The following is an 11,840-nucleotide window of genomic DNA, read 5'->3' on the forward strand; positions in this document are numbered from 1 at the left end:
ACCACTATGGCTTTTACCCGTCCATATGTAACATTATTTATAAGAAAGTTATATTGTAATAAGGAATTATAAGGAAACGTGTAATAAATTTGAAATTGTATGATACTAACCGATATATACCGGATATATTATACGAAATCAACATAAGACGATTTCTTAATAGATAATAACGGTGTTTATTCTTTATCTATAGAATTTCACATTTTAAAAATTATCGTTAATTATTATAAATTTCACATAAATGTGAAGGTTTGAATCAACGCTCAAATAATAGCTTCTTGCTTGCAAAATTTGACATTTATCTGAAAATTAAAATTATAAAATTACGATTATATTTTTCAAAATTATGAGATACAAAGTTCGTAATAATTTTGAAGAATGTAATCTTAATTTTGTAATTTTAATTATCGTAATTCGTTATTAATTGGAATACGCAAGATGGAAGCGCGGCCGCCGCGGCCAGAATATCCCCTCCAGCTGGCTAGTTCGGCTTCGGCACGAACCTAGCACGGACGCAAACCATGTGCGGTTACCGAGCGATACGACGTAGTTGAGTTGCATTTTCTCAGGCGGCGCGTCGGAAAATGCAACACAGCAACACACGAAAAAGGCCGGGATGGCCTCTCTCAGGTTTCTCTCTGATTATAGTTATGGTCGAGGTATCGCGATATTCGCGATTCGAGCATTTCGCATGGTTGTCAGCACTGAACGGCACTGCCGCCACCTGCCACGCCGGATAATAAATTTGAATTTGGGAGAGTGTAACGTACCGCTCGATGTTTTTCACCTGTTGCTCTCGGTTTTTCGTGTGACAGCGCGTGTCCGCGTTATCTCCCAGGATGGTAAATGTGACTGGCATTTTGACGAGGGATAGAAAAGGTGAGGAACCGCCCGCATTGTTTTATCGTATCTGATTAACAGTGGATACGCGTCTACCTAGCGAACGTATCGTGGACCTCTGTCATCTTGTCGACGCACGTCGAACTCTCGAGCGTCCGTAACTATATTATTAGATAATTTGTTAATTTACGCACGTATATAATTGATTATAATTTTGCACGTGCGCATCTCGTATGTACGATTAAGTTTGAAAGTAGTGGAACGGATGGCGTATCCGACAATATTTTTACTATTAGGTTTGTTTGTTTGTTTTTAATCGTTGCACTGGACTGCGCTAGAACTTTCCTTCTCGCTTTCAAATTTCAAACATATACCTATTTTACTTTAAGTGCAGAAAATAAGTATGCTAGTTTAGCTACAAAGAAAAACAGACCTATTGACATTGTGATGAAAAAAGTTCAAGTACTAATTATATGAGATACATTCTTATTCTACGTGCTGAACATTAACTCTCGAATATTTAGAATTGTATATAAATACATTTTAGAAGACATGAGGACATCTGCGGAGGATATGGATGAGGAACGTAGGAGAGAATTGTCGTATCATTATCTCTGCCACTTGGAGGAAGCTATGAAGTAAATATAATGCGGATACATAAATTACTACATTTAATTATCTCTTATTGATTGATTATATTTGTCTGTTATTTATCTTTATCAGAATCAAAGGATTTATATTTGTTGAGATAAAAAATATATTAGCATCACTTTTCTTCTGTAGATGGATGGAAGCCTGCTTGAGAGAGCCGTTACCTCCGTCGATCGAGCTGGAGGAGAATCTTCGCAACGGAGTGTATCTAGCGAAACTCGGCCACTTCATGGCACCTAATGTTTTACCGTTGAATAAAATCTACGACAGCGAACAGCGCAGATATAAAGCTGTTGGATTGCAATTTCGTCATACGGACAATATAAATTATTTTTTAAAATGCTTGGAGTCCGAGCGTCTACCGTTGGTATGTACAAAGTAATTTTGAAATCTAATGAAAGAATTATATCGTTGGTACAATATTAATGGTTAAAATGAGATAATGCAAAATTTGCCTTTTACAGACATTCCTGCCAGAAACGACAGACATATACGACAAGAAGAATATGCCGCGACTGATATATTGCATCCATGCTCTTAGCAAGCATTTATTTAAATATGGAAAAGCGCCACCAATGCCAGATTTGTATGGAAAAGTGAATTTCTCTGGTATGTACTTTTCTACAATGCCGTCTAGAAAATGCAGAGATATTAAATATGAAATGATTGAAATGCATTTTGGATATCTATTTCTTTTACGCTTTTGGGAGATATATATTCTTATATATTTGTATCACATTCTTTCAGAGGAAGAAATCGATACCGTTACTAAAGAACTGAAAAAACAAGGTATTCAAATGCCTGCCTTTCAAAAAATAGGAGGTCTATTGACTAACAGTATTACTACGGATACAGCCACTCTTCACGACGCTGTCGTCACAATTAATCAAGCTGTGATAGATAACGTATGTCTGTTTTATTTCGTCTAGAAAGCAACTTTGCGTGGTAATACTAACTGAATTGTGTATTTTCAGGATAACGATAAAATTTTACAAAAGCTTCAAAGTAAAGAGATGCAGTTAAGTAATGTTGAACCTGCTTACATAGAAAAGTATAGCAAGGCATTGGCGGAAGCTAAAGCTGCGAAAACAGAAGCGGCACTTAACAAGGTATTGTTAATTTGATTGTATTGCATAATTTTGCATGCTCACATTTAAATACTTTCATTGATCTTTCAATTGTTACAATTTTTCAATTTTATGCTGTTTAGTCCCTCAACGACAGCTACGTAGCAGATGAATACGATGAGTTATTAACACAAGCAGAAATACAAGGACACGTTAATTATGTAAATGGTAAATAAATCAAATTAATGTGTCAAATTTTTTGATGATTATAAAAGTATGTTCGGTTTAACTTATAAAAAAGATACTATAAACTTATTGTGATGAAATATATATTGTATTTCAGCTTCTTGCGCACTGGAAGTTATTGCTTCGTCTTTATCTCATGACAATGCTAGCTGCAATGAAATAATAGCTGCTTTGGAAGTGCCAGTATTATCTTTCAAGGTATAGCAGAAAACATTCTTTTGTTGCATATAATGTAATAACTATTAAAAATTTTGATCATAACGTCACATGTATATTGTTTTACAGAATATATTTTCTGAAAATGTTGAAGATTATAAAGAACAACTAATGCTGATGTTGGATAAATTCGAGTGGAGTGGCATATATCCGTCTGAAAGCATTCAGTACTGGACCGATACATTTCAGAATGCGATTGACAAAGGAAACGAGAACGCACAACAACGTCGCAAACGTTAATATTATTTAATTAAACGTACTGTATAATTTTCAGACGGATATAAGCTGCTATTCTCATTTGTTACAGGAGAGGAGGCTGTCAAACGTCTAAATATGGCTTTAGAATCTGCGGACAAAGAAAAGTTTTATGAGATCTTGCAAACCCCGTGTCTAGAAATCTCTCGCTACATCGATGAATTTGCACTTCCGTTGTATTATCAGGAGATGAGAGAAGATCGTATAGATTCTGAGGTAAGATTATCTACGCTATACTTTATTACATTTCTTGGAAATTAAAAGCTATAACTCTTTTGAAAGTAGATTTTATTTACATTTATATTTATCAACTTTCAAAATAACGATTATTTTTTTTTCTTTTTGATAGACCAATATCACTTATGATGACATAATCGCCTGTATATCTGTCTTATCCGCTATTGCGGCTATTACCAAAGCGGTGGACACAGGTAATCCAGATTTCATCTATGAAAAGCTATCGAATCCTGACGCACATTTAACTGTAGGTATATCAACAATCTACATTTATTTTTTTACTGTTATAGAAATAAATTGTTTTAACATATTGCTGTAAACGTTACAGGAATTAGATGAATTTAATAAAGTAAAGTATGCTCAAGAACTAACGACAGCTCGGCAAGTAAAGCTAAGAACGTCTGAAGAATGTTCTATATTAACTTACAGCGATATTCAAAGGTGCATCGATTCGGTAAACGAACAGTGTGATGAAGGTTTTGAAGGTATAATAAAAATGCTGCATAAATCGAATAATTATATTTAAATATTGCAACTATTAAATTAATATAATGATAATTACTTTCGTGTTAATAGTTATACAGATTTTGCAACAAATTAATCGAGGCGTGGCGACGAACGACCATGAGGGTATGATGAAAGCCTTAAAAATGATTACCGAGAAGTTCGATATACCTACATATCCGTACGACGCACCGTTTTATTTGAAACTATTCAAGAAACGTTTACTTGAGAAAGAATCTGACGGATCCGAACTATGGCTGGATGATGTCAAAACTGTAGCGAAGACGGTGACATCAGAGATCGAGGAAATGCAAGAAAGTATGTCACATGGTTTTGAATGTGTTTTTCTGTCGTTTTTGAACATACTAAATTAGACAATTGATCTTAACAAATACTCAAATTATTCTTATTTATTTACAATGCGTTGCAGTGGTAGTATTTTTGTGCGATATCAACACGTATGTGGAAAACGATAGTCTGATAGAAACTCTCAACTGCCTGGAAACGTTTGGTATACCTGAAAAATTTGAAGGATTCAGTGAAGAATGTCAAGAGCGATGTTTTCTGGAATTGCGGCGGTTACTGAAGTGGAAGGTAGGGCACTTTTTTTAAAATAGAGAATATATAATATATGCTTTGTTATAAACGTTATTTAAAGTTTTGTTTGTACTGTAGCGTGAAATATACAATTGCCCATATGTTTGCTATACTACCAATAAAGGAAATAAAATTTATATCGATTTGAAAGGCGAAAAATATGCATGGGAGCGTCCGATAGGTTTTACGAAGACTCATCATCTTACCATAGATGATATAAATGTATGTATGGGTTCTCTCAAAGTATCGTGCCTAATTAAAAGTACACATTGATAATAATTTATTTTTACATTTATAGGAAACAATTAAATCTGTTATAGCAGAGAAACGTGAAGAAGATTATATGATGTACGATGAAGAATTATTTGCTAAATTTCAAGCTTGTATTAGAGGATACTTGTTGCGGAAACAGATCGCTGACAGATACGCTTATTTCGACGATAATTTGAGAAAAATTATCACGATACAAGCGTGGTGGAGGGGCATTAGGCAACGAAAACAGTATCGTAAACTATTGCAACAAAGGAGACAAATTATGTTACAACATCAGAGTAAATGCAAATCCTTAAATGCAAAAATAAATAAGGATGATAAATCATGTCACAGTAAATTATCAAACGCAAGAACAAACGACAAGAATGATAGATTAAGTCGATATAAAAGACACGTAAGCTTGAACCTTTGAATATTTTAATTGAATTTTTTATCAGTAATTTCTTCCATAAAATTTCATTTTTTCTATTACATAGGAGGATAAGATAATTAAGATACAAGCTCTGTGGCGTGGCCGAGCATCGAGAAAAGCCTTTCGCTCTTTATTGCGCTCGGAAAAACCGTCGTTCCCCGTGGTCAGATATTTTTCAACGGTATTAGGTTTCAGCGCGGAGGATTACGACAAGGATCTAGAATTACAAGTATGATAACCTTCGTATTACTTGCATATATCTCTGTTTCTGCGTATCGAAGTTCTGCTCTTATGGCCGTTTGTTTTTAGAAATTGAAGCACGAGGTCGTACAATGTATAAGGCACAATCAGAATCTATCGGAGCAACTGAACAGCATGTTCGTTAAAATAGGATTACTGATCCAGAACAGAATAGCGTTACAGGTATATTTTCTTAAATTAATCGAATATTTACAAAGTCGGAATTTTGCTAAGAAATATTTCGCGTTTCTATTTAGGATGTGGTGGCGCACGGCAAAAGTTTGGATACCCTTGCAAAGGAGAAGAACGCGGGCAAGGATCAAAACGTCTTGAGTGACATTAGTACGATGGCACATAAAGGTCTCAAATCGTTAACGAGGGAAGGTCGTAAGATGCTGGAGGGCTATCAGCACCTGTTCTACGCGTTGCAGACGAATCCACAATATTTGTCCAAGCTGTTATATTTGCCTCCTAGCAACAAGTCAAACAAGTTGTTCCTGAAGAACATCATCTTGACGTTGTTTAATTTCGGATCGAACACCCGGGAAGACTATTTACTGCTGAAACTCTTCGGTTGCGCATTGAGAGAGGAGATCAAGTGCAATTGCCATCAGCCCTCCGACGTGTTGACCGGCAAGCCTTTGGTACGCGAGATGGTGGTGAATTACGCGAAACAATTCAACGGTCAAGCGTCGTTAAAGCAGATTGTAGGTTCGTTGATCGAGAAGGTCCTGGAAGAAAAGGATCTCTGCATAGAGACGAATCCGGTAGACATATACAAGCTTTGGCGGAATCAGCTGGAAATGGAATGCGGCCAGTCTTTGGACATGCCTCATACGGTATCTCAGGAACAAGCGTTGAAACACATCCCGGTGCAGGAATCGCTCACGAGAGCGATAAATCAATTGAAGAGAATATCCCTCGAGTTTCTCAATAGAATAACGCAGTCTCGTGATCTGATCCCTTACGGGATGCTCTACGTTTCGAAGGTCCTGTACAACACGTTGATGGACAAGTTTCCGCATGCTCCCGAGAAAGATATCCTTAAGGCGGTCGGCAATTTGATTTACTATCACTTCATCAACGCCGCGATCGTGGCACCGGACACCTTCGACATCGTCACACTGCCGGTCGACCGAACTTTGTCCTCCTGCCAGAGAAAAAATCTGGCCAGTATAGCCAAGGTGTTGCAATTCTCCACCTCGAAGAAAGGTTTCGGCGAGGAGGCACCGCACTTGGAATGTTTGAATCCGTTCATAATTGCCTGCCACGAGAAGTTCAAAGACTTCTTCCGATACTGTTGCCAAGTGGAAGACCTCGAGGAACACTTCGATATTCACGAATACACGGAGGCGACGCTTATACAGAATCCGGAGATCTGTATATCTCTGCAAGAAATATGCGACGTTCACGCTTTGATGTTGAATTATGAAGACCAGATAGCACCGGATCCGTCTGATCCTCTGCATGACTTGTTGGATGATTTGGGCCCGGCACCAACCGTGGCGTCGTTGCTCGGGATTTCCAAAGCGACGTACGATGCAAATTTGGCGCGATACAGTAAGCAGGAGGTGTGCCTGGTGCTGACCAACAAGTTCCAGGTGCCGCGAAATGACGACACGAATCTGAGCAATCTCTTCGTGAAGGCGAAGGAATTACTCGTGTCGGTTATCCCGTTCTTAAAGAAGCCGACTCTCGTGGAGTCCTTGGAGGCCACATCTTCTCCGATGAGCGTGAAACTGTTCGATTATTCGTCCGTGTCGCCAACGGTACGCGAGAGTTCGTCCATAAACGACTGCAAGATGCAATTGCGCGCGTATCTTAACAAGCTCGAGCTCGAGGGATGGGTCAGTCGCGCGGACGGTTATCAAACGATCGTGACGGCGATAGCAAGGGATATTTGCAACAAGAGCAAGTATCGCGTCGCGAGGGACAAGGAGTTGCAGGGGCTGCGGGCGACCAAGGTGCGATTGGACGAGAAGACGCGGTACTACGAGGAGCAGGTCGGATTCTACAACGAGTACATAAAGGGCTGCCTCCAGAATCTGCACAGGGGAAAGAGCTCGCTTCGCGCGTATCAGGCGACGCAGAAGGACATGTACACGCAGTGCAAACTGCGATCCAAGATGACGGTGAAGTATTCCGCGTGGAAGTTGCAGGAGAAGGGCGTGCTGATGGAGGTCGATCAGGCGTTGAGCCCGACGGAGATGAAGAACGTCATCTTCGAGATAAGCCCGACGGAGCACAGCGGCGTATTTTCTGTACGCTGCAAATTCATGGGCGTCGAGCTGGAGAAGCTCGACATCAGCATACAGGAGCTGCTCGAGTTGCAGTACGAGGGCAGACCCTGCATGGACATGTTCGGTAGGGCGAAGATCAATGTGAACCTGCTCCTGTACCTGCTGAATCGGAAGTTTTACGGCAAAAAGAGTTGAAGGAACCATTGTCTCAAAGTTCTTCCAACGGAATTCGGAACGGCGGAATCGATTCACGCGTGTTACATGTGCAATTCATTGCTAGCACAACGTGTTCAGAGCGCAAACTTGATATTTTATCACCGCGACGAGTATCGATGATTTATTACGAGTTTTTTTTTTTCGTATTTTCGAGGTCGTTTTCGAGAATATTGATACATTTTGATATGCAAAACTGTGCGTAACATGAAGTAGGGAGAAATTCGTGAAGATTTCATTTTTCCGTCGGGGATTAAGCGAACCAGTTGTCTCATCCTCGATGACGCAAGTGCAGTTATTTACACGTGCGTCGTATACAAAAGGTCTGTTTTTTTTTCTGACTGCAAGGTATTTTCTTTCAACTTTACTCTCTCCTCCTTTCCTCCTCCTTTCTCTCCTCCTTTCTCTTCTCTTCACTTCACTTTCTCCTCTTTTCACTTTCTCTTGTTTACTTTCTCGCGTAATTATGTATATATTTACTTCACTTTTTGGGCAAAGAAAAAGTAGCCGGCAACAGGCCAAAAAAAGAACAGAACCAAAATTTAAGTTTTTCCTCTACTTCAATGCGTCTTAAATCACAATTAAGAGTATTCTGCGATCTATTTTTAGGTACGTTTTAATTATCAAAAGTTATTCGTTAACTTGAGGTATAGCAGATCAATAATGCTTTATTATATGTCTTTTCAACAATCCGGAAGATACGATACATCACATCGACTTGTCACTAGTTTTACTGACGTAACATTCTTTTTTTAAATAATTAAGTTATTTTTAATAATTAAGTTATTCACAAGCATTATACTAACACGACGAACTGTCGCCTCCCAGTAATACGTTTAACAATCCCATTTATTACAGCAATCTATCTAGTCTACGATACAGCATGCGTTTTGTAAATAATCGTGTTCGCGAATATTTGAAGTATCCAACGAATGCAACAATTATCGCTTGACATCACAATTAATATAGATATGACGAGTCTGCGAATTTATTCGGTTCATGATCTATATATGCGGACTTCGAAGTGTGGATGTAAATTAGTACTAAGTTAACAATAGAATGGAATAAGGAAGCTTCGATTGACACATTGTAATATACAGTTTCGTCACTTTCGTACAAATCGTCAATTTTACTAAATTTTAATAAAATTTCTATCTGCAACTTTAAACGTGTTTCGTTTTCAATTTTATTGTGTGTTCTTATACAAACCTTTATTAAATTATTAACTATAAAAGAAATAAGAGGTTAACAATAAAAAAGCCATAGAATATTTGAAGATCTCGATAATTGTATCAATTGGTTTGCTGGGAGGAGAATTGTTGATAGCTTTAAATATCCGAGATCAAATCCATTACTTATTTTGTCATTTTATTTTGTCATATCCTATTTGCAATGACACTACACTAAACATTCTGGATTGAAGAAATATTTATATTAAAAATTAACCCGCACATTACATTTATATTTTGGACATGTTATAAATTAATATGTTATATATTTTCACGAGAAACTTTTTAATATAATGCAGCTTTTAATTGCCGGCTATTTTTTTATTTATTTTACGGACGCGTGTACGCCTCTATAAATATATGCCCACGTGTATTTTGAAGTGCAGAAGGTGCAAGAAATCAGCTGGAAGTGCTGGAACGAACAGATCGGCACATATCTGATGAGCTGAAAGCTTTTCCCGTGTGAATAACTTAGGCCTTAATTATTTCCGTTTATACTATATTTAATATCATAACTCGTCAGTCGGACCTTTTAGTTCAATGTCGTTTTCGCTGCATGACATAAAGTTTTACATGGATGACTCGAAATGTCGGTGAGTAACCTCGCTATTACGGAATGCCTTTACTTTTGCATCTTGATTTCGCAATCTAATGCAATCCTAATTGTGTAACGTTTCAAACAAACATCAGCGATATGACACTTTTCGACGGTCTGTTAAAACCATCGAAAATTTTGATTTTTTTTATCTGATCTATCCAGGTATTACGTTGAGCCCTCTGATGAATTTGTTTACAGTAGATACTCAGATAAATTTCTACACACAGTATCCTCTGAATGTTTATCATCTCAAGGAATAAACAAACGATTATACATTGCTCATTTTCAGGGTATAATCCTTTAAAAGCGTATAAATACGTATTATTGGCACAAAACGCACATGGGGATTTGATGTTTTATTTGTTAACAAATGGCTAGTACAGCAACCGAAAATATGGAAAGTAATTCTAACAAGAATGGAGACAACACGGAGACGGAGAGGCAGCTCAAAGAGAGAGCCGAACGAAATCGCCAGAGAGCACTCTTGTTAAGAAAATCTAAGGTTGTAGCTCATCCATATGCAAGGTGTGTATCAAGCGTATACATGAGAGATTTGTTAATGTATTTGCCTGTAATGCAATCATCTTTTAAAGCTCAATTCTTTGATCTTGGGAGTCTTGGATTTAAAATAAACCTTTTTTTTCTTTAAGAATTTGATTAGATTCTTACGTGTTCTTATTAATAATATGGTTGTAGAGAAAATGATGACTCTGTAAAAGGAAGAATGATAAAAGTACAAGGGCAGCGTGTTATCGACAGTGGTGGTGGCTTTCTGATAGAAGAAAACGATGAATTAGAACAGCAAATGGTAGCGGACACGTATATACATAATTATATGCATGACATTGTTACGTTATACAATAATAAACATTTATATTTATTTAGCTTAAAATTAGAACCGAGCCAGAGCCAGTTATTGGTAAATTTAACGAATGTGAGGAGTGCCAGGAGAAATTTGGAGATTCATATCTTTTGCAAACGTTCGATCTAACTGTCTGTGATAAATGCAGGTATGAGAGCGGCATTTGAAGTAAACGGCTTAATTTATATGGTATCTGGTTTCCTCTCCCTCATGTCTCTTGATAATGAGAAGTCGCGAATATTATACCGTTATATATATCGTTTTAGGGATAAAGAGGGAAAGCACTCCTTAATCACCAAAACTGAAGCTAAACAAGAATACCTGTTGAAAGATTGCGATCTCGATCGACGGGAACCTGTGCTAAAGTATATCGTGCGAAAGAATCCTCACAACGCGAATTGGGGCGAGATGAAGTTGTACCTGCATCTGCAGATAGAACAGAGGGCTTTGGAAGTTTGGGGTTCGGAAGAGGATCTGTTGAAGGAGAAGGAGGCGCGCGATGTAAAGCGGGCGGGAGCTAAGATCAAGAAATTCAATAAGAAGGTACCTTAACTTGTATAAGTGATTTAAATATGACGTCGTATATCGTTGCTAAAACAAGTTTTACGTTTTGCGGATGAGTGAAGATGAAACAGCTGCGAATGCAAGTGAGAAGTTCGTTGTACGATAAGACAACAAAAGCGTCGCACGTTCACGAGTTTGGAGAAGACACGTACAATGAAGAGGATGATACATATACGCACACTTGCACGACGTGCGATTATGAGGAAACGTACGAAAAAATGTGAATCCCCGAATATTATCATTCGCGATAGCATGAGTCAATTTGATATCACTTTATACGAGAGAGAGAATATGATTTTTCCTTGAATATGATCTTGTAGAGTCTCGAAAAAGAAATTTGTTTTTTCTCTCGAAAATTTGAATGCACGGAATATTTTGTTGATCAATGCAGTTTCGATTTATACATCTTTTTTTTATATTTCACAAAATAATTTAAATAAAAGATATGATAAATTATGTATTTTGTTATTAATTTCATAAGTTTTTCCCGCCATGTGAATATGTTGTTAAAAAATTATACTTATTTCATTTACGTTATAAAATAATTACCTATAATTATATACAATTACGAAATATGTAAATTATTATATTTATTT

At 37.4% G+C, this 11,840-nt stretch overlaps 1 protein-coding gene across 1 annotated transcript; it reads left to right on the forward strand.

The window, feature by feature from the left end:
• The first annotated feature begins 663 nt into the window (after positions 1-663).
• On the forward strand, positions 664-11,700 carry LOC112466483 (ras GTPase-activating-like protein IQGAP1). Its single transcript, XM_025034582.1, has 24 exons — positions 664-879; positions 1,388-1,478; positions 1,624-1,858; positions 1,956-2,100; positions 2,239-2,396; positions 2,466-2,600; positions 2,702-2,786; positions 2,902-3,002; positions 3,090-3,255; positions 3,328-3,491; positions 3,625-3,759; positions 3,841-3,997; positions 4,089-4,334; positions 4,447-4,610; positions 4,692-4,835; positions 4,912-5,280; positions 5,363-5,527; positions 5,608-5,721; positions 5,796-7,919; positions 10,186-10,343; positions 10,515-10,626; positions 10,704-10,828; positions 10,947-11,223; positions 11,307-11,700. Exons 1-24 carry the CDS (start codon positions 840-842, stop codon positions 11,466-11,468), a joined length of 5,772 nt encoding a protein of 1,923 aa, XP_024890350.1. The 5' UTR covers positions 664-839; the 3' UTR covers positions 11,469-11,700.
• Positions 11,701-11,840: the final 140 nt, after the last annotated feature.

This window comes from Temnothorax curvispinosus, unplaced genomic scaffold (genome assembly GCF_003070985.1).
Source record: "Temnothorax curvispinosus isolate PA1 unplaced genomic scaffold, ASM307098v1 QBEX01016261.1, whole genome shotgun sequence".
Taxonomy (NCBI): domain Eukaryota; kingdom Metazoa; phylum Arthropoda; class Insecta; order Hymenoptera; family Formicidae; genus Temnothorax; species Temnothorax curvispinosus.

Coding starts and splice junctions, on each gene's coding strand:
- LOC112466483 (XM_025034582.1), top strand. CDS start 840: ATGGTAAATGTGACTGGCATTTTGACGAGGGATAGAAAAG. Junction 1,859..1,955: donor AGTCCGAGCGTCTACCGTTG/GTATGTACAAAG, acceptor TGCCTTTTACAG/ACATTCCTGCCAGAAACGAC. Junction 4,611..4,691: donor GGCGGTTACTGAAGTGGAAG/GTAGGGCACTTT, acceptor TTTGTACTGTAG/CGTGAAATATACAATTGCCC.